This window comes from Hylobates moloch, unplaced genomic scaffold, assembly GCF_009828535.3.
Source record: "Hylobates moloch isolate HMO894 unplaced genomic scaffold, HMol_V3 SCAFFOLD_15, whole genome shotgun sequence".
In the NCBI taxonomy this organism is placed as follows: Eukaryota; Metazoa; Chordata; class Mammalia; order Primates; family Hylobatidae; genus Hylobates; species Hylobates moloch.
The window spans coordinates 49,094,536-49,118,062 of NW_026652290.1; the positions used below are offsets into that span (position 1 = coordinate 49,094,536).

Genomic DNA, 23,527 nt, shown 5'->3' on the forward strand with positions numbered 1-23,527 from the left:
AAGAGACCTGGGTTTAGACACTGGCCAAAGTCCACACCAGCCCAGGAACGTAGGGGAGGCCCCAGCGAGCCGCCACGCCAGCTGCTGCCCTTCCAGTCATTGACACATCAGGTTCATCTCAGCATTCCCAGATGTTACAAGGAGGGCAGAGTGTAGCCGGCTCTGGCCTGGGGATGCACCAACACAGGGCCCCTGGGCTGAGCCCAGAGCTGGGACTGCAACTAGAACTTCAGGGCAAGAGAGGCCTCTGGCCCCTCACTTCCTGGTCCTGGGCCTGAGGCTCCAGGAGTAGGGCCAGAGTGGGCACCCGTGAGAGGCTGGTGGCATGGGAGGGCTGTGCGTTCTGCCAGGGCACCCTGTCCCCACTGCTGCGCTGTCTGACAGGCCCTAGTCTGTCTTCTTGCTCCCAGGTGATAGCTGTGGTCATGGACATGTTCACCGACGTGGACATCTTCAAGGACCTGCTGGACGCCGGCTTCAAGAGGAAAGTGGCCGTGTACATCATCGTGGATGAGAGTAACGTCAAGTACTTCCTGCACATGTGTGAGCGGGCCCGCATGCACCTGGGGCACCTCAAGGTGAGCAGGGTCCTCACTTGCCTGGGTGGCTGGAGGGCAGGGGTCATTCAGTCGGTCAACAAACACTTCGAGTACCTGCCTGTTCTGGATGGAGTCCTGTGCCAGGCACTCAGAGTCCAGTAATCCTAGAGCCTCCTGCTAAGCAGTCACATAGCCTCTGCTTGAATTCCCTGAGGGACAGGATGCTCACTACCTCCAACGTGGCAGAGATAAGATAAACACGGATTAGGTGCTTGCTGACCAGGTGCTGGAGCTCATGCCAAGTGCTGCATCATGTTATTTCAGAGCAGCCCATGCCACATCGGTTATCTGTTTGCTTGCATACCTCTGGTGATAGTGTGCTCACTGCCTCAGGTAGCTCGTGGCCTTTCTGGAGAGCTTCAACTCCCAGGAAGTCCTTTCTTGGGTTAAGCCAAAATCTGTCTCCTTAGAATGTCCATTTACTGGTTTTAGGTTCTGGCTCAGACAGAGGAAGCTCCCTCAGGCTGAGGCCGGGGAGGGCTTCTGTGAAGGCTGCACAGTTGAAGTGAATTTGAGACACAAGAGCAGAGGAGAAAGAACCTTTGGGGTGGGGAAACCACGGAACAGAAGTGGATCAGAGAAGGCTGCCGATGGGGTCAGGGTGGGCTGTGGTTCTCAGCGCTGTTTTGCTGTGTGTCCTTGGGCATGTCACCTCCCTTCTCTGGGCTACAGGATCTCATTGATCGAACGCTCTTTTGCCCAGACACCCTGGCATTTGGTGTCTGGAGCCCTCCTTCTGCCAGCCGTCGCTTGGCACCTGCTGTGTGCAGAGCGTTTCTCTGAGAGCAGATCAGTGTGCGTGATGACGGCGAATACTTCTCTTGCATTGGCCGCGCGCCAGGCCCTGTCAGAGGCACTTTGCATTGGTTAATTTAATCCTCACAACAGCCTAGTGGGATAGGGAGTCGTTCCCATTTTGCAGATGAGGGAATGGAGCCACATACCCCATGTCACTTCTAGCAAGTTAAAGATAGCGGGGTGGGGGCCTGCTCCAGACCCTTGGGCTCAGCACCAGTGTCTGACAGGTCGGAATTCTGCAGGTTTCAGGCTTGTGGTCCTAGGAGAAGGGGCACCACCAGTCTGGTTAACAAGGGGCCGGACTCCACGCCTGTAATTTGTCAGCATTTGTCAAGCACGCCCACCCCCGCCGACCCCAACGCCTCCGGTTGAGTCCTTTCAAGTAGTTGTGAGCACTCTGTGGTGAGTCTCTAGCTCTGGGGACATTTTTAGTGTGGTCTCCCTGGTGGGTTGGCCCCAAGCCCCCATGCCCACCTTACCCCCCGCCGCGTAATTAGCACTGGGAATCGATTCCGGTGGCAGATAGCTCATGCCTGAGAGAGCCAGTGTGGAAAGGCCACTTTGGAAACCTGACTGCAGAAGGCCTGGCCCTGCCCGATGCCCAGGAAGAGACCCCAATGGGGCCCCACCAGCACCGTGCCCCTGCCCCAGGCCCAGCGAGTGCTTTGCACATCCCCCAGTGTGCAGACCCAGGCAGGGAGCAAGCCTGTCGGTTTGGAGCAGGGACCCTAGGGCCAGCCGCTCCAGAGGCCTCGCCTTCCACCCAGGCCCCTTCTCAGCAGAGAAGCCCTGGCTGCTCCTCTACTTGCAGAGTTCTGAGTTTCCAGGAAGCTGGAGGCAATGGGGCAGGTGGGGGGCCTGGAGTGCCTGGGCCTGAAGAGGCCTTGAGGTCATTCAGATGCGGCTCCCACAGGACAGATGGGGAAACTGAGGTCCGAGGGAAGCCATGCCTTGCCCAAAGCAATTCCCACCAATTTAGGGGTGGCGCCTAAAAGCCAATAGTGAGAAATCAGCTCTGACAAGGAGGCTACAGATCCCTGGTACTCAAGCAGCAAATAATAAACAACTACAAATAATAACACAGAGCATCAAAGGATGAACTTGATCCCTTATATTAATTTCTTTTATCCTTTTTATTGGCTCAACCAATCTTCTAGGACTCCCACCCTACTCATTCACAGCAACTACTCAACTATCAATAAACCTAGGAATGGCCATCCCACTATGGGCAGGGGAAGTAGTCACTGGCTTCCATTATAAAACCAAAACCAAAGCCAACCTGCCAGCACAGGCTTCCCTGGTGCTGCCCACATGGCTCACTGGCCATTGACCTGCTGTGGGACCTGGGTGTGTGGTTCCACCTCTCTGGGCCTCGAGTGCCCCATGGCCATAGTGATGCCTCATGGGGTTGTGTGAGGGTGAAATTAAAGGAGACAGTGGTTGTAAAGTGCTCTGTGTGCTGAGGAAAGTTATACAGCTGCTGGAAAGAACCACACATTCTAAATCCCAGGCCCTGGGCTGGGGCAGGGGCTTGGGTATGAGGCCTGCCCTGTTCCATCCCCAGCCCTTCCACTGGCTGTGACCAGCTGGAAGGCAGCTGGCACTGCAGGTCCCTGGCCCAGCCTGCCCTGCTCGGCCACCTCGCTTCACCCGGGAACATGGCAGGGTCTGTAGGGTGACGTATCCAGCAGCTAGACGCCTCCATGGGAAAGTGTGACCTGGCTTCCTCATTCTCGCCTCTGAGCTTGCCCTTCCACAGCCCTGGGCAGGTGGCCAGAGGCCCTGAGAGCCCAGCCCCAGTCAAGTGTCACCCTGTCGAGGGCCTGCTTTCCCTGCCTACCTCCCTCGCCTTGGGCTAGCTGGGCCCAGACCTGTCCCGGGAGCACTTCCTTTGCCGATAATCCCTGGGCTTGCCCTCAGCTGCCGCCACCCCTGCCCAGCTCTGCACCAACCTGCCCCAGCTCCTTTGGGCCCAGGGTACAGGTTTTCTGGTAGGGTCATCCTTATGACCTTGGGGTGTCAGGTGCCAGTGTGGGGGTGATACCAGGAGCCAGTCCTGAGCCCCAGCTGCGCCACCTGCATGGTAACCTTGGGCAGAGTCATTGAATCTTTCTAGGTCTCCATTGTCTTGTCTACAAAATGGGGATATGGTCATTTATCTGTCAGGGCTGCTGTGAAGAGTGAAGGAGGCCGTTTGTGTGGTGGGCCTTCGGTCACGAGCTCCCTTCCCATCCTGGCTTTGGCTGGGGACAGGCACAGCCCCGCCATGAGACGCAGCTCTGGTCTGAGTGCTGAGCAGCTTTCTTTCCCTCTGCGCCAGGGTCTGGCCGTGGTTCACCATCACTCGGCTCCTTCCTCCTGAGCTTGGAGCCCACACCAACACACTCTTGAAATGCTGCCTTGTTGCTTGGGCCGAGCCCACTCCTGGTCCCCAGGTGAGGCAGGAGCAGCGTGTACCAGTGCCTCCCCAAATGTGGGGCTCTCAGCCATTCCTGAGCACCTCAGCCGGTCGCCCTGGCCAGCCCCAGGGGCCCTCCATGTGGGAGTATGGGAATGACCACCCCAAATGACAGATAGGGAGCAGGCCTTGGGAAGAGGGCCAGAACTTTCACTGACACCCTCTAGGGTCACAGGGCCAGGCCGCATGACTTGGCTGCTTTTGGTGGTGATACTGGGTATGGAGGGATGCTCCCGGGCCAACCAGAGACAGGCTGGGCTTGAGGCTCCCAGCTTAGGACAGACAAGAGCCATGAGATGCCTGGGCCATCTGAAAAGCTAGTTGACTTCGTGCAGCCAAACTGGAAAAACCAGCAGCCCCTGGGCAAAAGCCAGACCCATTTCTCGTTTCTGATGGACAAAGAAGCATCAGCTGGGATGGCCGTGGGAAGGCACGCGGTGAGGATGTGAGGATCGCTGCCACTCAGGCCTCACGCTGGACAGGCCCGACCCAGCCCTTCCACTGCCCAGGTTCCCCCGTTGCCCGGGGATGCCTGGGTCTTGCTGTCTCTACCTGGGCCTGGGTCTGTGATGGATTCAGGGTATAAGGCAGGGGTTCTCTTTTTTTTTTTTTTTTTTTTGAGAGGGAGTCTTGCTCTGCCGCCCAGGCTGTAGTGCAGTGGCATGATCTTGGCTCACTGCAAGCTCTGCCTCCCGGGTTCATGCCATTCTCCTGCCTCAGCCTCCCCAGCAGCTGGGACTACAGGTGCACGCTGCCACGTCCAGCCAATTTTTTGTATTTTTAGTAGGGATGGGGTTTCACCATGTTAGCCAGGATGGTTTCGATCTCCTGACCTCGTGATCTGCCCGCCTCGGCCTCCCAAAGTGCTGGGATTATCAGGCGTGAGCCACTGCACCCGGCCAAGGCAGGGCTTCTCAAACGGGGGATTCACTCTGCTGAGGGACATTTGGCATTTTTAACTGTCCACCTTGAGGGTACTACCAGCATTGAGTGGCCAAGGATGTTGTTAAACATCCTACACTGCCGGGGACAGGTCCCACACACAAGGGGACATGTATCAGTTGCACAGAGGCTGAGCAGCCCTGGCCTAGGGGAGAGAGGAGCCCCTCGGACCAGGGCCTTGGAGCTAGGCTGGCCCTGCCCCTACATGCCGTCACATACTTTGGGCCAAATGTGGTTCACAAAGGGCCCACCACCCCAACTTCACAACAGCCTGGAGAAGGCCAGGGTGAGTGTTGACCACCCCTCTCCACCCTCCACAGAGAGCCAGACAGGCCCTGTAGAGGAGAGTGGAGGCTGCTGGGGGCCCGCACCTCAGGCAGCCAGGCTCCTGCTGCTATGTTGGGCTCTGTTCGTTGCATTCCTCACACTAGGCCTGGCCTCACTGTTCCCAGCTCAGACCTGGTCGAGGGTGCATCTCTGGGCCTCCGCACTGCTCTACCGGGCCTCTACTCATTCACACTAACTACTCAACTATCGATAAACCTAGGAATGGCCATCCCACTATGGGCAGGGGAAGTAATCACTGGCTTCCATTATAAAACCAAAGCCAAAGCTAACCTGCCAGCACAGGCTGTCCTGGTGCTGCCTACATGGCTCACTGGCCGTTGACCTGCTGTGGGACCTGGGCGTGTGGTTCCACCTCTCTGGGCCTTGAGTGCTCCATGGCCATAGTGATGCCTCACGGGGTTGTGTGAGGGTGAAATTAAAGGAGACGGTGGTTGGTCAGCAGGGCCCTGAGGAGGTGGGTGATGAAGGAGCCCTGTCCTCAATCCCGGCCCAGCCCAGGGCTACTGGGAGACAGTGGGCAGGTCACTTCCCCTCCCTGAGCCCACCAACCACCCACCCAGTACGGCTGACAGTCCTGGCCTCCCTGGGGAGTCCATCCCTCCTGGATGTTTTGTGGTCCTCTGTGTTGGTCCCCCACAGCCCACTGTGCCACTTCCAGTTCATGGGGCACCCACTGGGAGCTGGACACCTTCCCTGGGTGGGCCCCACCTGTACTGTGGCTCTATTCAGTCCTCACAGCAGCCTTGCAGCACAAGGATGAGTAGGCCCTTTCATAGATGAGAAAACTGAGGCGTGGAAAGAAAGGCCTTGGTTGGCGTCCATTTGGTGCTAGGACTGGAGCCTCTTTGACTGGAGCTCAGGAATGCCTAGACCCTAGACCCACTCTGCTCCAGGGGCACCTGGGCTCAGCCCCCTCTGCCTCCCACCAGCGGGCTTGGTACAGTTGGATCACGTGTCCTTCAAGCACGTGTGTCCTGGAGGCCTGGGGGGATTGGGGGCAGGGTGCTGTAGTTTGCCGCAGCCCTGGAGCCCCCACCTTGCCACCCCCTGAGAGCAGATGAAGCACCGCCCGGCCGTCCTCCCCTGCCCTGACTCGCCCTTGATGTCCTCTCTTATGTATAAGGAAACTGAGGTCCCAGAGGGTCCAAAGACTTGCCCAGGGCACCCCTCTTGGGCCAGCCCTGGCGTCCCTCCGCCCATCTGCTGTCCTCTGCCGGGGGTGTCCCAGGAGCTCAGAGACAATGCGGCTTTGTGGGATCCTCCACCTCTGCGCACGCGAGCCCGGAGTCTTGAGACGTTACCTCATCCAGGCCAGGCCCCGTGGGGTGGGGCCCATCCAGGCACAAGCTGGGGAGCAGGCCATGAGGCAAGAGGTGGGGGGGCCCTACTGCAGGCCCCCACCTGCTACTGAGCCCCAGGTAGAACGGGCCTAAGAGTTGGAGGCCCGCCCTGCTGTGTGCTAAGGGAGACTAAGGCCCAGCAAGGGCCCGGGACTTGCTTCGAGTCACACGGCGAGGCAGTGGCCCAGCTGAGGCCTGCGGCTCACACGGAGGCTGAGTCACTCTGAGATGGAAGTGGTGACTTTCCGAGTCCTCATCAGGACAAGGTTTGGGATGGGTGGGGACAGACACCGTCCAGAAGGGTCCTGATGCTGGCGGCCGATTTTCCAGGCTAAGGAGGGGTCTGTGGCCTGGCCAGGAGCCCACAGGAGGCGGTGGAGCTGGGCTCGGTTGGACTCAGTGACAAGGAAGGCCTCGTACCACCTCCAGGATCTTTGTCCGACTTCTCAACCCCGAGCGTGCTTCATGTTGGGTACAAAGTCACGAGCGCTAATTGTCCTGGACCGTGGCCAGCTTCCTGCTGAACTGGCTGTGTGCAGACCTGCAGCCTGTGGGGCGGTGGGCCGGCGAGGGCGGCCCTGGGAGCAGAGGCTTATCTGCCTTCTGCACTGGGCCCTATGACAAGGCAATTGTTTATCCCACAGGTGGGCATCAGACGGGGACTCACCCACGGCCCACACCTGCCTGCCTCTGTGGTTGCTTGCCTGGGGCCATCCCAGCCACAGGGTTCTGGGACACGGAAAGGACTGGCAGGGCAGGAGGCTGGACGGCATGGCGGGTGGCTCTGCTCTCTCAGGCTCCCCTCCTCTCCCATAGCATTCACTTCACACACCCACTGCCTGATGCCAGAACTGCTCCTGAGATACACACCCAACCCCATCGCTTTTGCTCTAAATCCTCCTGTGGCTCCCTACTGGCCCCAGGGCCAAGCTCAGGCCCTTAAGCAGGTGCAGGGTCTTTTACCAGGAGCCCGCCCCTGCTTGCTCTGCAGGCTCCATCACCCACCCCTCCTCCGCTGAGGTGCTCTTGTACAAAGGCCTGTCATGCCTGGCCTTTGAGTCCCTTCCCTGGAATGCTTCCCCACCTCCCCCTGTGACCTATGTCATCCTTTCCCGGGAGCCTCCCAGCCAGCCTTTCACACTTCAGGCTACTCCTCTGCGATCCTGGGCAATTCAGCTTGTTTTCGTTTACCCCCCAGCCTCCCCTTCACCTCCCAGGTGGGATCCTCATCACAGGCATCTCTGTCTGCAGCTGGAGGCCTCGGCAGGGGTTGATGACTATGTGAATGAGTGAGGTGAATAAGCTGGGGCCAGTGAGTGGGTGAGGGGACAGACCAGTATGTCACAGCTCAGCCTGACTAAGAACACGTCATAGCCGAGAGCCAGAAGCCGGCACAGAGCCCCTCGGGAGTGAGTGAGACTCCCATCACAGGAGGCATGCAGGCAGACCAGTCAGGAATCCCTGGAGTTGGTGTTAAAACTGAGATTCCCCGCCTGACCGCAGGCCTCCTGAGTCAGACCCTCAGGGCACCCAGGAGCATTTCTTACACACTGCCCTAGACAGGGGCCAGATGAGCCCCAGGTCCCCTTTACACCTGTGATTCTATTTCGGGATGCCCTTGGCCATCCTCGACACCTGGGTTCCAGCCAGGCTCGCCCTGCCCTTCCTGGGGTCTGCCGTGCCCAGCACCAGCCTTTACCATCTGCTCCTCCCTCACAGCAGGCCCTGCTACCGGGGGAGGGAAATCAGCACCTGGAGCTCATAACACACAGGCCCTTAGCAGCTCCAGAGACTCCACACTGGGACAGAGGGCCCTTATGTGGCCAGGGTCCAGGAAAAGGCCGGTGACGACCTGGCCTTGGAGCTGAGGCAGTTGAGGGGCCCGCTGTGCTCCTCATGCCCAAGGAGCCCTCTTCTCCTTGGGTCGCAGCTCCCTTTGCCACAGTCTCTGAGGGTCTTCCTGGTCTGCTCCTGGGCCAAACAGTGTAAGCCGGCACAGAATTGAATCTCTGACCATTTACAGGACGTGGCCTGGGTGCTGGGTGGTGTCCTGGCCGTGGGGAAGGAGAAAGGTTTGCTGTGAGTCCTGCCCTCGGAGCAGAGCCCAGCAGAGACAGGGGTGTTGAGAAGCACAGGGGAGAGGCTGGGTAGGGCCACACACCCTGGAGGGCCACACACTTATCGGAGTATAAGGCACAGATTCCTCAGGGCAGGCCCCCTTCCTGCCCTCCTCTGGCTGCATCACCCCCTAGCCACCCACGAGACACTTCTAAAACGTGTGCACATCACCCTCCCGCTCAGGACCCCACTACAGCATCCACCACCCATGGCAGCATTTCCCAAACTGGCTGGCTGTGTAAGCCTTTTCCTGCCTGATGCTGCTCTTCAGACACCTTTGGGGCCAAAGCCCAGACCATCTTATCCCACCCCCTTTGTACCAGTGCCTGCCCCCTTTGCAGCTTCACGGCTCAGCAACTCCCTCCTTACCCCGGGCCCTGCAGTCCCAGACACACCAGCCCCTTTCTCCAGGCCTTAGAGCCTCTTCCTTCCTGTCCTGACTACTCCAGAGTCCCCTCTGGGCCCTGGGCAGCTGCCATCCTCCCCTCGCCCTGTGTGGTCAGGGCTGCAGTCGTGTAATTCTGTCTCTTGGTTCCCAATACAGAATCTCAGAGTGCGGAGCAGCGGGGGAACCGAGTTCTTCACGCGGTCGGCAACCAAGTTCAAGGGTGCCCTGGCCCAGAAGTTCATGTTTGTGGATGGAGACCGGGCTGTGTGTGGCTCCTACAGGTGACTCTCCAGCTTTCAGGGAAGTTGTAGGAGAGGTACCTCTGGCTCCCAACTGGCTTCTGCCCTTAATCCTAATCCTGGTTATTCCGGTTCATTGGTCCCAAGGCTGCTGAGGTGTGCGCAGGGCTGGAGCACATCTGCCCGCCTGTCTGTCTCTGGAGGCAGGCAGAGAAGGGCTTTGTCTGAGGACGCTGTTGTTCCAGCTTGGAGATGTCACCGGCCTGGAGGTGGGGTGTGGCCAGGCCGTGCCTTCACAAGCCTATGGGGGTCACTCTGAGAGCCGTCCTTAGGGATGGGGCCAGCTCTGTGGGCACCACCACACGGGGCATAGGGTGGGCGCTGCCCACAGTTACATGGGGGTTGGTGGCAGCATAGACACATGGCAGCAGTGGCCACCACATGCGGCACCCCCCACGGTGTCCAGGGCCTTCCTGAGCTGCTTAGTGAATCCTGTACCAGGCTGAGAGGAGCACAGCGCCCTGCCATTTGCAGAGATGGGAACGGGCTTGGTGCGACCAACTTGCTTGACATCCCAGACTCGGTCTGACCCCACAGCATGCACCTGCTCTCTGCCCCCATTCACTTCTTGATTCCCAGGGCCCTGTGGCCACAGTCTGAGGCTCAGCAGCTATGGGTGCATTGGGGCTGGGCGGAGGAAGCAGGATCATGTGCCTGACCAGCACCCCCTCCCTCTGTTGCAGCTTCACGTGGTCGGCCGCGCGGACGGACCGGAATGTGATCTCCGTGCTGTCTGGCCAGGTGGTGGAGATGTTCGACCGGCAGTTCCAGGAGCTGTACCTCATGTCACACAGTGTGAGCCTCAAGGGCATCCCTATGGAGAAGGAGCCGGAGCCGGAGCCTATCATGCTGCCCTCTGTGGTCCCCCTGGTGCCCGCGGGCACTGTGGCCAAGAAGCTCGTCAACCCCAAGTACGCACTTGTCAAGGCCAAGAGCGTCGACGAGATTGCCAAGATCTCCTCTGAGAAGCAGGAGGCCAAGAAGCCCCTGGGGCTGAAAGGCCCAGCGCTGGCCGAGCATCCAGGGGACCTCCCCGAGCTGCTGCCACCCATCCACCCAGGACTGCTGCACCTGGAGAGGGCCAACATGTTTGAGTACCTGCCCACGTGGGTGGAGCCAGACCCGGAGCCTGGCAGCGACATCCTGGGCTACATCAATATCATCGACCCCAACATCTGGAACCCCCAGCCCAGCCAGATGAACCGCATCAAGATCCGTGACACCTCTCAGGCCAGCGCCCAGCACCAGCTGTGGAAGCAGAGCCAGGACAGCAGGCCCCTTCCAGAGCGTTGCCCTCCCCCAGAGCCCAGTGCCCCCCAGGACGGTGTCCCAGCTGAGAACGGCCTCCCCCAGGGAGACCCTGAGCCATTGCCCCCCGTGCCCAAGCCCCGGACAGTCCCTGTGGCAGATGTACTAGCCCAGGACAGCAGTGATATTGGCTGGGTCCTGGAGCTCCCCAAAGAGGAGGCTCCCCAGAATGGGACAGACTATAGGCTACCCAGGATGGCAGGCCCAGGCCACGCCCCACTCCAGCGGCAACTGTCTGTGACCCAGGATGACCCCGACAGCCTCGGGGTGGGGCTCCCCAATGGGCTGGATGGGGCGGAAGAAGAAGATGATGACGACTACGTAACCCTCAGTGACCAGGAGAGCCACTCAGGCAGCTCCGGCCGTGGCCCTGGCCCCCGACGGCCCTCAGTGGCCTCCTCTGTGTCAGAGGAGTACTTCGAGGTGAGAGAGCACTCAGTCCCTCTCCGGAGGCGCCACTCAGAGCAAGTGGCCAACGGGCCAACCCCACCACCGCGCCGGCAGCTGAGTGCCCCCCATATAACCCGAGGGACCTTTGTTGGACCCCAGGGCAGCTCCCCGTGGGCCCAGAGTCGGGGGAGAGAAGAAGCAGATGTGTCAAAGAGGATGCAGGCCCAGCGCTCCACAGACAAGGAGGCACAGGTGGGTCAGGGCCCCTGCACACCAGGGGTCACGAGTCCCTCCCTGCCAGCCACCCAAGAGCTTGAGCTGCTGTCTTCTGGGCTACCGTGTCCCTGACTCTGATGACTTCAATTCCCTTGTTACAGATGGGGAAACTTGATGAACAGGCAGGGGTGGGAACCGACCAGGGCTGTATGGAAGACCATCATTAATGCTGGGGACTCTTGGTCCCAGCGTCCTGAAAAGGCAACCTAAGGAAATGCACGTTTCCCCACCCAGAGGTCTCCAAAGCCTGTAGTTAGAGGATCTCGATGGCACCTGCCAGGTGGGTGGCGCAGTCCCTAGTTTGCAGATGAGGAAACGGCGGGGCACAGGGACGTTCATTTACAGCCTTGAGGTCACACAGCAGGAAGTGATACCTGTCCAGACCTTGTGCCAAGCCACATCCATGTCAATCCCTTTGATTGTGGCCCTGAGGACCACTCTCCCCACTCCCCAGGTTGGGGAACAGTTCACATCTATCCTTTGCCTCTTCTCCTGGTGACATTTGCAGGACAAGGTCCCAGAACCCTGGGTGCCCTGCAGCCTGGGCTCAGTACCCGGAGCCCGTCCTACCTGGGAACAATGCGCGGCTGATCATGCCCGGCATGATGATCAGGCCCATGGGGAGCATCTTGAGGTAGCTGGCCAGGATGGAGCCTGCCTTGGCATGGTTCAGGTCCCGGGCTGACAGTGACCGCTGCACGATGACCTGGGGGTGGAGTGTGAGACGGAGTGAGTCCAAGCCTGAGGGACGCTTGTGTCAGGATTGGTCCTTGGTGGGCCTCAGGGAGTGGGCATGAGGCACGATGATGTCCCATTAGCCTCCGACCTGCCCAGAACAGCCACACTCAAAGCCCCAGTACTGTCAGCGCCCCACCAGGAGAGCTCACTTCAGCAGGCCAAGCAGCGGGAGCCGAGGTACACTCATTCTCAGGGACTCAGTCCCCCGACCTGTCAATAGGGGAAGTGTGGATCCTGCCCAGCCCACCACCCCTGGAAATTGTCAGGGCTGGAGGAGACCCTGGGTGGGGTGGTATGGGGACACACACCCATACCCTCATCTCCTGGGCCCTCATGACAGCAGCTGGCACATTTATAGTGCCAGGAGCAGACATTGGCGCCAACTGTGTTTGCATGGCTGGCAGAGTTCAGGTGCTTTAAGACCTGGGGTTTGGAAAGCTTGCAGTTCAGTAGCAGAGGGAGGCTAGAAGCTACCTGAGGACACCGGCCCTTCTGGGAGCCTTCAGCAAATCCTAGCCAGGCCTTTCCAGATTTGCAGAATGGGAGGAGGGAGCGGTAATTTGGACCCATAATGTCTGAGATCCCTCCCAGCACTGATATTACGATTCTACTTCAAAAGAGTTACTTTTTAAACAGCTTTATTGAGATATTCACAGACCATATAATTCACCCAAAGTGTACACTGTTCCCATGGTTTTTAGTATGTTCACAAAGTTGTATGACCTATAACTCTGATATGTAACTAGTTTTCCTTTGCGGTTCCACAGTTTAAGTCACCACCTGCAACTCAGAAGCAGGAAGCCTCCGTGGTGATTTTTTGGTTTTTTTCTTTGAGACGGAATTTCACTCTTGTTGCCCAGGCTGGAGTGCAATGGCGCAATCTCGGCTCACCGCAACCTCTGCCTCCCAGGGTTCAAGGGATTCTCCTGCCTCAACCTCCCGAGTAGCTGGGATTACAGGCATGAGCCACCATGCCTGAATAATTTTTTTTTGTATTTTTAGTAGAGATGGGGTTTCACCATGTTGGTCAGGCTGGTCTCGAACTCCCGACATCAGGTGATCCGCCCACCTCGGCCTCCCAAAGTGCTGGGATTATAGGCGTGAGCCACTGCGTCCGGCCGCCTCCATGATTTTAACTTACTTTCCAAGCTTGCTAGTTTAACGGACAGCTCCCAGCATTTACCCCTAAGCTGTGGACGTCACGGAGACGTTAATTACAGAGGCTAGGAGTGCCTGCGGGCTGCAGCCTCTGAACGCAGGGCAAGCTGCTGTCCTTCCTGCTTCTCTGCCAGCTTGCTGTGACTTGGGAGAAGTCCTTGCCTCAGTTTGGGCCTCAGTTGCCCCATCTGGACAATGAGAGAGTTAGATGATGGTTCTGTCTAGGTGCTTGGGAGAGAAGCATTTCCCTAAGACCCTGCATGTCTTTCTGCCATTGATGGGATATTTGCCTCTATATTTCAATCTGTGCTCATGGCAGCTGGCCCTGGGACAGGTGCTGTCTCCCCAGGTGGAGAAGCTGAGGCTCAGAGTTTCCATGAGTTGTGAGGCCTGCCAGTCCCCCTGAATAGGGCAGGGGCTTTCCCCACCCCTGACTGTCAGATAGCAAGGCTGGGCCCCCAACTCAGATGTCAGCAGGCCACTGCTCACCCCCACCTCCCAGCAGTGGTGTCCAGTCCCAGCCAGGCCCTCTTCCCTGAGGAAGCCAGCACTTACTCCCTGAGTGGCCATTTCACCTTGGGCTCCTCATCTGCAAAATGAGGAGAGTTGTTGCAACGACTTAAGTGAGGCTGCTAGTGTAGCTGGCCAAGCCTGTCCCTGGCTCCTCAAGGGCCTCCGGTGAATGTGAGTTCCCTTTCTCAGGGAAGATGATGAGTGAGTTTTGGGGTGTGGCCATTGGAGTCAGCACGCTGCCCACAAAAGCTGTGGTTGCTGTTATGACTGAGGTGGCTGCTGCTGACTAAGGGAGGGCACCCGGCCTGGAGCTGCAGCATCAGCAGGTGACAGAGCTGGCAGGACCCTGGGAGGCCTTCTGGTCTGTGCACCGCCCTGTTTCACAGACAGGGACACCAAGGCCCAGGGAGGGGCAGGGACATAGCCCAGACGGGAGCCCAGACCAGAGTTCTGTCCACTGGACCTTTTGCCTCTTTGTTAGTGGTTTTGTTTCTGGTTAGAAAAATGCCACCTATTTGTCATGGATGAGCCAGAAGATAGTGAATGGCCCATGCCTGTATCCCAGCACTTTGGGAGGCCAAGGTGGGTGGATTACTTGAGGTCAGGAGTTCAAGACCAGCCTGGCCAACATGGTGAAACCCCTTTTCTACTAAAAATACAAAAATTGGCCGGGCACAGTGGCTCACGCCTGTAATCCCAGCACTTTGGGAGGCCTAGGTGGGCAGATCACGAGGTCAGGAGTTCGAGACCAGCCTTGCCAACATGGTGAAATCCAGTCTCTATTAAAAATACAAAAATTAGCCAGGCATGGTGGTACACGCCTGTAATCCCAGCTACTTAGGAGGCTGAGGCAGGAGAATTGCTTGAACCCAGGAGGCGAAGGTTGCAGTGAGCCGAGATCACACCACTGCACTCTAGCCTGGGTGACAGAACAAGACTATGTCTCTGGAAAAAAAAAAAAATACAAAAATTAGCCGAGTGTGGTGGCACATGCCTGTAGTCCCAGCTACCTGGGTGGCTGAGACAGGAGAATCACTTGAACCCGGGAGGCAGAGGTTGCAGTGAGCCGAGATGGTGCCACTGCACTCCAGCCTGAGCAACAGAGCGACTCTATCTTAAAAAAAAGCAAAACACCCCTGTGGTCTCAGCACACAGAACTGCTGCCTCCCTTCTGACTAGACTGTGGCTGTCTTTGAGGGCTCCCCTGGCCACAGAGCAAAGTGGAGTCAGACCTCTAGGTGCCCCTAAAAGTCCCCAGTGTCAGTGAGAGCCACACAGAGACCAGGAATCTCAAGCAGGACTAATGCCTGGGCTTCTGGACCGAGGCCCCGCATCCACCAGGCCGACCCAGCCCGAGGGGAGGAGGATGGGGAGGTAGGGCAGAGGCCAGGCTACAGCTCCGATGCTGGTTGGTGTCCTGAACCACCTGGGGTCAGCAGTGTCCCTCCTCCACCTCCGTGTGTGATCCTCTCTGGGCCTCGGGCTCCTTATCTGTGCAGTGGGGCCCGCCCAACCCTGACCCCAAGGCCAGGACATGTGCAGATTTGTTTGGCCTTGATGGGAAAATCTCCTGACTGATGTTCCACCCAGAGAAGCCCGTGCCATGCCAAGCCCATGCTGCGTTGGGAGGAGGTGGGAGGTGGCGGGTGTAAAGGAGCTCAGCCTGGCAGGGTACCACATGCCTACTGTGCCCTCCATGGCCAACCTTTCACCAGCCCCTGGCCCACTGGGAATGGCCTTCAGCCCTCCCAGGAGAACTGGGCAGACGCCTGCTGTGAGCCCACGTGTTCCCTGGAGAGCCCTACCATGAGGCATGGCGGATGTGGGCAGCTTGTGAGCACAGCATGCCGGAGTATGAGGGGCCCTGCTTCAGGACCACGTGTTACAGATGGGGAAACTGAGGCCCAGCTTTCCAGAGCTTCTGATAGCTCCCAGTTGGGGTCTGTTCTTTTTTTTTTTTTTTTTTCTTAGACAGAGTCTCGCTCTGTCCCCCAGGCTGGAGTGCAGTGGCACGATCTCGGCTCACTGCCAACTCCACCTCCCAGGTTCACGCCATTCTCCTGCCTCAGCCTCCCGAGTAGCTGGGAATACAGGCGCCCGCCACCGCGCCCAGCTAATTTTTTGTAGTTTTAGTAGAGATGGGGTTTCACTGTGTTAGCCAGGATGGTCTTGATCTCCTGACCTCGTGATCCACCCATCTCAGCCTCCCAAAGTGCTGGGATTACAGGCTTGAGCCATCGCGCCCGGCCAGGTCCGTTCTTACTGTTAGAACCCAGGGAGGGTCTCTGGGCAGATACTGACGGAGCCCGTGCTGCTTAGGAGAGGAAGATCAGAGTTGGGAACCACGGAAAAGTCACTCCACTCTGGGTTCAGATCCAGCTCTGTCTCTGGCCTCAGTGCTCTGGCCTATGAATGGAGCTGGTCGGGCCTACTCCCAGGGGAGGCCACGTGGGAAAGGCTTGTGTGAGCGCTGTCATCGTTCATTCCACAGAGGCTGGCTGTGGCTGCCTTGTCCTGTGGTGGACCCCTGGGGCTCGGTCCAGAGGCATGGACAATCGTGGGGCCTGTGCCCACTGCTTCACAGGCCTTTTCCCACCCCCATGCTCCCTGGAGCTGCCCACGGCCTTTGGGACAAGTAAAGCAAGGGTACCATCTGGTTCTGCCCAGAGACAGGAAGCAGCTCATCTGAGGTCACCTGGAGGGCTGGTGACAGGGTCTTGAGGGCAGGGCCAGAGTCACCCCCTGCACTCAACAGAAACTCCTGCATTGCCTCCAACAACCCCATTCAGCCCATTTCCAACCACGTCCCAGGCCTGTGTCGGAATAGAGGAGGCTGCCTTGCTACACCCACAAAGGGCAGGATTATTCCCATATTACAGACGGGAACTGAGGCATCGAGTGATTAAACCTACTGGTCTAGGGCCACTACCTGGTGAATGGCAGGGCCAGGAGGTGAACCCGGGTCTGCCGGCTCCTGTGTGCCTGAGCAGGGTCCTGTGCTGGGGCAGGGTTGGCCCTTCTTGCTCAGCCTCACTCTCTGCTCTCTCTCTCCCAGGGCCAGCAGTTTCATCATCACAGGGTCCCTGCCTCAGGGACTAGGGATAAAGACGGCTTCCCAGGACCCCCTAGGTACCGCTCTGCTGCTGACGGCGTTCAGAGCTCTACCAGAAACACTGGCCCAGCCATGGCCGGCCCCCACCACTGGCAGGCCAAGGGAGGCCAGGTATCCCGCCTGCTCCCAGATCCTGGCAGCCCAAGACTGGCCCAAAATGCCCGCCCCCTGACCGATGGCAGGGCCACCGAGGAGCATCCGAGTCCCTTTGGAATCCCATACTCCAAACTGTCTCAGTCGAAACACCTAAAGGCCAGGACGGGCGGTAGCCAGTGGGCCTCTTCCGATTCTAAACGGAGGGCTCAAGCCCCCTGGGACCGCAAAGACTCCTAGCAGCCTGTCCCAGCCTGGAGCCACACCTTCTGAGGCCCCAGCCCAGACTCAGGATGCGGAGGGCAGACGGGCCGCCTGGGCCTACCAGAGCCCACTGGGACAGCAGGAAGGTGGGATGGGCGGGAGACGTTGGCACTCACCTGGTCAGTGCACCAGTACCAGGTGGCCATGATGGTCAGGCCAAAGGTCATCCCGGTCCACGGCAGGTCCCCTGTGTGGGGGTCTCGAAACATGTGCATGGCGTCTGCACGTGGCAGGTGGCAGGTGGTGTTGGCAATGGTCCTGGAGGGAATGGCTCGGGCGTAGGCTGCCTCCAGCTGCCCGTAACCACCGATCTGGTCAAAAGCTGGAGGGGTCAGGGTGGAACAGGGACAAGTTTGGTGGTTGGGGGGCCCTGACTCCCTGGGCTCCCCCTGCCTTCATCTCACAAGAAACTTCCTGATGCATCAAACTTGAGTTTTTTTCCCACCTCATTTTTCCCAGTGTTTGGAAAGGTGTGAGGGTAGAGGGTTTTTTTTTTTTTTAAGGTGTATTTGAATGACTATTTTATTTGTATTTAAAATAATACTATTAAGTGAGCATTTTGCACACGGGCACTGCAGTGTCCCGCTGGCCCAGCAGGAGTCACTGTTGGCCTCTGGACACTCATCGGCCTTGCGCAAGGGGTTCTCAGCCAGGTTTCCAATTGTCGATTCAAGGAAGCAAAAGTAATTTTTCTTGACATTTGAGGACCTTCCTGAGGCTTCTAAAGTGTTCATCCTGATCACCTGAAGGGTGTGATTTTAGCAGAGCTGAGAGTGGCTGGTGATGAGGTGGCCCCACCCCCGAGGCACAGAGAAGAGGGAGACAGAGGTCCAGAGAGGGATGGGGCCTCCACCAAGACCACATAGCCCATCTGGCGGGCTCAAGCCGGGGCTTTTTCCTCTCCAGTCCAGAACACCTCACTGTTCCTGTCTACCTCGGGGTCAGGGCCCAGCATGGCCAAGCCCTGGCCCATCTGTGTCTGTGTCACTCCCTTCCCTTCCAGACTGGGCCTGGCTGCTGGGATCCCTCTCATGCAGTGGGTCCCAGGGACACTAGAGCCCCTGGTCTGAGAGGGAGAAGCCTGGATGTGGGAAAACCCGTTTCCACCCTAAGGCCCCACTCCCTAGCCTTTTCCAAGTGGGACATGGAAGAGGCAGCCTGCTGCCTGGACGCTGGCCCCCCCAGCATCACTGTTCCCTTGGAGCTCAGGTCAGGCTCTGTATTCAGACCGAGGGTTTGTGTGAGGCTCAGAGCAAATGAACAAGTGCCATTCAAGGGTTAGAAACTGCTCAACCACAGGGTCCCAGTGTCTGAGTCTGGAAGAGTCTTTAGAGATTTGTTCACTCTCTGAGGGATCCTCCTGGCTCTGCTTACATACTTCCAGGGGCAGTGAGCTCACTCTCTCTCCGGGCAGCCCTGTGAGTTTCCTATCTGTTCCAGACTAGTATCGCCAATCTCTCCCAGCTCTCTCCTTTCCTCCCTGGCCTTTGTCCTGCAGGAGGTAGCATCACCTCTTGGGATTTTGTACATGCTTTTAAACAATTGGAGGAGCCGCCCAGGCAGCTTTGTGGTCTCCTGCTTGTGTGCCTTCACACCCACCTACAGCCCCACCTCACCATCAAGTGCTGAGCCAATGCGGGTGTGGCTGGCCCTGAGTTCCTGAGTCAGCTCCTTGCCAGGGCCAGAGCTGGTAACAGTGGGGCAGCAAGGTGGGCAGCCTCTACCAGCCAGGGCAGTCCCTGATGGGCCAGCACGGGGGCTGACTGCCTAGTGGCTCAACCTCCTGAACCCACCCACCCCCAGCGATGCTACCCAGAGCCCCAACAGCATGAATCCTGCAGAGTGCTGGGTAGTGCCAGACTCCAAAGGGCTTGCTGTGGGGACAGCCCCGCCATGGCCACAGACCCTGTCCTCACCTTTGATTGTCAGGATGACAGCCCCCACCACCATGATGAGCGTCTGCAGGGCGTCCGTGTAGATTACAGCAGCCAGGCCCCCTGCCAGTGGAAGCAAGGTTGCTGGAGGAGGCCCTGGCCCCAGGGAGGAGGGACACGGGGAGGAACTTCTGGGGATCCTGCTGGGGCCAGTTCCTGGGCTGCTCCCTCGGGCCTGTAGGGGGAGGTGGCCTTCTGACCCCTTTACACATCCCGTGGGTGGACCTCCCTGCTGCAGGTGCCATACCTGCAATGGTGTACAGGGCCGTGATGCCGAGTGTGAGGATGGTGGAGAGGTAGAAGTTCCAGCCCAGGCAGATGTGCACAAACAGAGCCCCTGCGTACAGGTCCAGCTGCGGAGGGAGAGAGCCTTGTGTGGGCGGCTGAAGTCGCTGTTAGACCCAGGGCTCCAGCAAGCCACTCCCCGGGTGACCTCGGGCAAGGCCCTCTCTGGGCCTTGGTGGCCTGTGGATGAGGAGGGGAGACCCCCACTTGCCTGCCTGCCAGCATCATGGGGGCCATTGTGAGGTTGGGGGAAGAACTGGTCGTGGAGCTACAAGCTTTTGCGGATGTCAGGGGACGTTACTATTACTAATAAAGTCCAAAGTGGCCAAAGCCCTTCCCGAAAGCAATGTTGTTATTGAATCTGGCCCCTTCCTGAGGGGATAAAAGGTGGAGTCCTGTCCCCTCGGTTCCAGGGGGACCTTGATGAGTTTGTGAGGAGTCTGTGAAGACCAGTAGGCCTCAGGAAAAGTGTGTGCTGGGTGGGCCAGGAAACAGAGGGGCAGCCTTGCTTCCGGCCCCCACCCCCCCGGTGGGTTTGGAACTGAAGCCAGGAGTGGCTCAGAGGCTGGGTCTCAGGCTGAAGCTGGTCTCCACACTGACTGGACACAGCCCCTGTCCTCCCAGAACCTGTGGCTGCTCCTCCTAAAGGCAGGAGCGCTAGCCTGGAGGCCAACCTCAGCCTGGCATGGGCCTCACAGACCAGAATCCCACCCTCCACCTGGCAGTGGGGGCCCAGTGAGAGGGAGGGCAGGACCCTGTTCTCTGGGACATGGGCTGGTAACAGGCTTTACCTTGCCCCACCCCTGAGTTCCTAAACCTACCATTCTGCTTTGACTCACGAGGTGCAAGATGACCCAACACACAGCCTCTGGGGCCCTGCGCTTCCTAGTGTGGGGACACATCTGCATGAGGCCCAGGAAGTGCAGGCCCCAGGCCCCTTTGAGCTCCCCCAGGCAGGGATCCCTGCCTCCTGGGGCCTGACACAGGGCCCAGGCAGGATGGGATCTAGCTCCAAGGCCTGTACTTCCTGTACCTCTCCCTCCAGGCGCCTCTCTCAACCTGTCTTAGAGAGACCAGCCAGTTTGGAAACTGGCCAGGGGCTTTCAGGAGAACCCCGGCCCCCTCACTCTGGTCCTTATCTTTGGCTGTGTGTGTGTGTGTGTGTGTGTATGTGTGTGTATAGGAAGGGCAGGTAGTTCAGGGGAAGGTGTGGTGGGGGGTGGGGGCGGGATCTGCCTCCAGCCCAAGTAGAGAAGCGCAGAGGTGCTGAATATCAGAGCAGGATGGACTCTTCAAGCCCTGCCCCATCAGACTAGAGGAGAAACTGAGGCCCCAGGAAGGGAAAGGACTTCCCCAAAGTCAGCGCCTGGTAGGTGTCAGAGATTGGAGTTACCAGGAGAGGGAAGGCCGAGAGGGAGCAGGAGGCTTCTAGAAGGCCCACCACAGCAGCCTGCAAGCTTCTGTCCTACAGTCACTGCTCCAGACTCCCGCTGGACCCCGGCTGTCTCCGGACAGAACCCAGGTCTGTGTGCCCGGTCTCTGGCTCTGGCCACGCCAGACACATGGCCCTTCATCCCATGCCCAGCACTTAGCTGCCTGTGGGTCTTTGCTCACCGGCTCACCAGATTCCCTCTGCCCTGGAACATCCCAGCCTCTGCTTCTCATCTTTCAAAACACAGCCCTGCCAGCCCCTCTGCTCCCCGAGTACAGTGTTCATGTGCCCTTCCTCCTGCCTCCCTCCTTCCTGCCCTTCCTTCCACGGCGGCAGGCCCCAAAGACTGAAGAGAAGTCCCGCAGGTGCAGGAACGGCAGGAGCAAGCGTGTGGCGTGGGCCTTTCACTGCTGTCTCCCCTATAGACTGGACCCTCCATGGCATCCAGTGAAGGTCTGCTGCTGCTGCTAGAGGCCCAGTAGGTGCGCGGTTTCCTGCAACTCCCGGGCAGCCCCCGGGTGAGGAATTCAGACATCACTTAGCCCTATCCAACCCCTCCTGCAGCCAGAGCACTCTTCTCTGTGGGCCCGGGCAAGCTTCAGCCTGACAGATGCCAAGAGCCACACAGTCCTGGCTCTTGTCTGCCATGTCCCAGCCACATGGCTTTGAGCAGGCCACTTCATCCCCTGAACCTCAGTGCCCCTGATCTGTGACATGGGGAAGTGGGTGTGGAGCACACATAGCCAGCCACCCAGCCCCTCTATCCCTGCCGGCACCCTGCAGCCCCTCCACCCCCTCACCCTGGCACCGGATGCTCCCTGGGACCGTCTGACATAGCCAACTCTCCTCTGTGCCTCCCTCCCCGGTGACGCAGGAGCAACCGCAGAGTCTTGTTTTTTTTTTTTTTTTTTTTGAGACGGAGTCTTGCTCTATCGCCCAGGCTGGAGTGCAGTGGCGTCATCTCGGCTCACTGCAATTTCCACCTCCCAGGTTCAAGTGATTCTCCTGCCTCAGCCTCCTGAGTATCTGGGATTACAGGTGTGTGCCATCACGCTCGGCTAATTTTGTACATGGTTTCACCATGTTGGCCGGGCTGGTCTCAAACTCCTGACCTCAGGTGATCCACCCACCTCGGCCTCCCAAAGTGTTGGGATTACAGGCGTGAGCCACCGCGCCCGGCCCAGAGCCTATTCTAACTCCTAGAAGGCATGGATGGGGAGGTCAAGACCCAAATTGCAGAGGAACTTGCCCATGGAGGCAAAACTCTGGGAACAAAATCAACAAGACTGCACCAGGGAACAGTATCCCCGAGGAAGGGCCAATCCCAGGGCACAGGCGGAACCAGGACCTCACTCCAGGCCGCCACCCACGGGGCCAGAGCAACTGGTCCACCCCCAGCTCAGCAGCCTGATCCAGGCTGCTGTCCAGAGGTGCCCACCTGCTCCTGTGATGTGGCCCCACATTCACCCTGCACAAACTGTCCTTTCCACTTCCCTGCTCCTTCCTCCCCATGAAGGACCCCCACGATTCCTTCCTTCATCTTGTACCCAGAAACCCTGCCGATCCTTCACGGCCCTGGTTGTCCCCCAGGACGCCCTGCTGACTTGCCACTTTTGACAGGTGACAAATGTGCGTGTGTGCCACATGCCACCCTGATGTCTTTCAGGTCTCCCCCAGTGCTGCTCATAGCATCCTACCAGGTGGGTGTGATAATCCACTCCACTCCACAGTGGGGGACACCTGGGCATGGAGAAGTGAAATGACTTTGTCAAAGTCCCACCATTCTAAGAGGTGGGCCCCAAGGATGCACCCTTCCTGCTCGCTGACCCCGGGGCCTGAGAGGTCCTGGGGAGGAACCTCATGGCAGGGGCCCTCCCAGAGAGTGCACACTGTTGGCAGCAGGCCACTCTCCTGGCACCATCTAGCCACCACTGGGGGCTTGCAAGGGCAGGAGCCCAGTACACAGGGAGGGAGCAAGGCTGAGAGAGGACACATGGGCCATGTGGTGCAGGATGGGACTGATCTGGTGGGCTCTGCAGAGCTTAGACCCCCAAGCTCCCCACATGCATGAAGGAGCCTCACTCCATCTCCCAGTCGATGGAAACTGTTCACTCCAGGGTGTGTCTGAGGCTGAAGGACGCTGGGAACCGGCCCTGGTGCTCCGGCTGCCTGGCCTGGGCCCTTGCCCTGCCCGCTCTCGGCCACCTTCCCACATGGAACTTGTATCTCCCATCCTTTGTGGGAAAGCAGAGAAGCTGGGCTGGGCTCTGCACTGACACTAGGAGTTGACTGTGATTTCTCCCAAATCTTTTTGGTGTCCTCTGCCCCTGAGCCTTGCCCATTTCCATGGAGGCCATCACCGTCCTCCAGGGCTCCCCTTAGCCACACTCCCCGCCTCCGACCCACCGGCCGCTGCTGTGGATTCCCTCTCCAAAACACACACCCACTCCCTGAAACCTCGGCTGCCCCCACCCTGGTCCTGATCCCCTTGCAAGCCCCTCAGTGGTCCCTCCTGCATTTGGCTTGTGTAAGGAAAATCTGGGGCTCTGCATTTCCTTTTTTTTTTTTTTTTTTTAAAAAAACCTCTGCCTCCCGGGTTCAAGCGATTCTCCTGCCTCAGCCTCCTGAGTAGCTGGGATTACAGGTGTGTGCCACCACGCCTGGCTAATTTTTTGTATTTTTAGTAGAAACAGGGTTTAACCATGTTGGCCAGGCTGGTCTCGAACTCCTGACT

At 58.6% G+C, this 23,527-nt stretch overlaps 2 protein-coding genes across 5 annotated transcripts in view; one reads left to right on the forward strand and one right to left on the reverse strand.

Moving 5' to 3' along the window:
- Positions 1-17,370, forward strand: part of FAM83G (family with sequence similarity 83 member G) — a 33,300-nt gene extending 15,930 nt beyond the window's left edge. The window contains exons 3-6 of the mRNA XM_058428882.1: positions 411-578; positions 9,148-9,272; positions 9,974-11,240; positions 16,729-17,370. Of these exons, the coding sequence (XP_058284865.1) occupies positions 411-578; positions 9,148-9,272; positions 9,974-11,240; positions 16,729-17,118 (1,950 nt within the window). The 3' untranslated portion in view covers positions 17,119-17,370. The remainder of the gene's footprint in view (positions 1-410; positions 579-9,147; positions 9,273-9,973; positions 11,241-16,728) is intronic.
- The window catches only part of SLC5A10 (solute carrier family 5 member 10), a 71,739-nt gene that overhangs the window by 33,270 nt on the left and 14,942 nt on the right, over positions 1-23,527 (reverse strand). For 3 of the 4 annotated variants that reach the window (XM_032176958.2, XM_032176957.2, XM_032176956.2), the window contains exons 6-9: positions 19,324-19,429; positions 19,059-19,139; positions 17,259-17,464; positions 11,835-11,970 (exon numbers count right to left, since the gene is read on the reverse strand). In XM_032176958.2, the coding sequence (XP_032032849.1) occupies positions 11,835-11,970; positions 17,259-17,464; positions 19,059-19,139; positions 19,324-19,429 (529 nt within the window). The remainder of the gene's footprint in view (positions 1-11,834; positions 11,971-17,258; positions 17,465-19,058; positions 19,140-19,323; positions 19,430-23,527) is intronic. The other variant, XM_032176959.2, reaches the window with a different exon arrangement.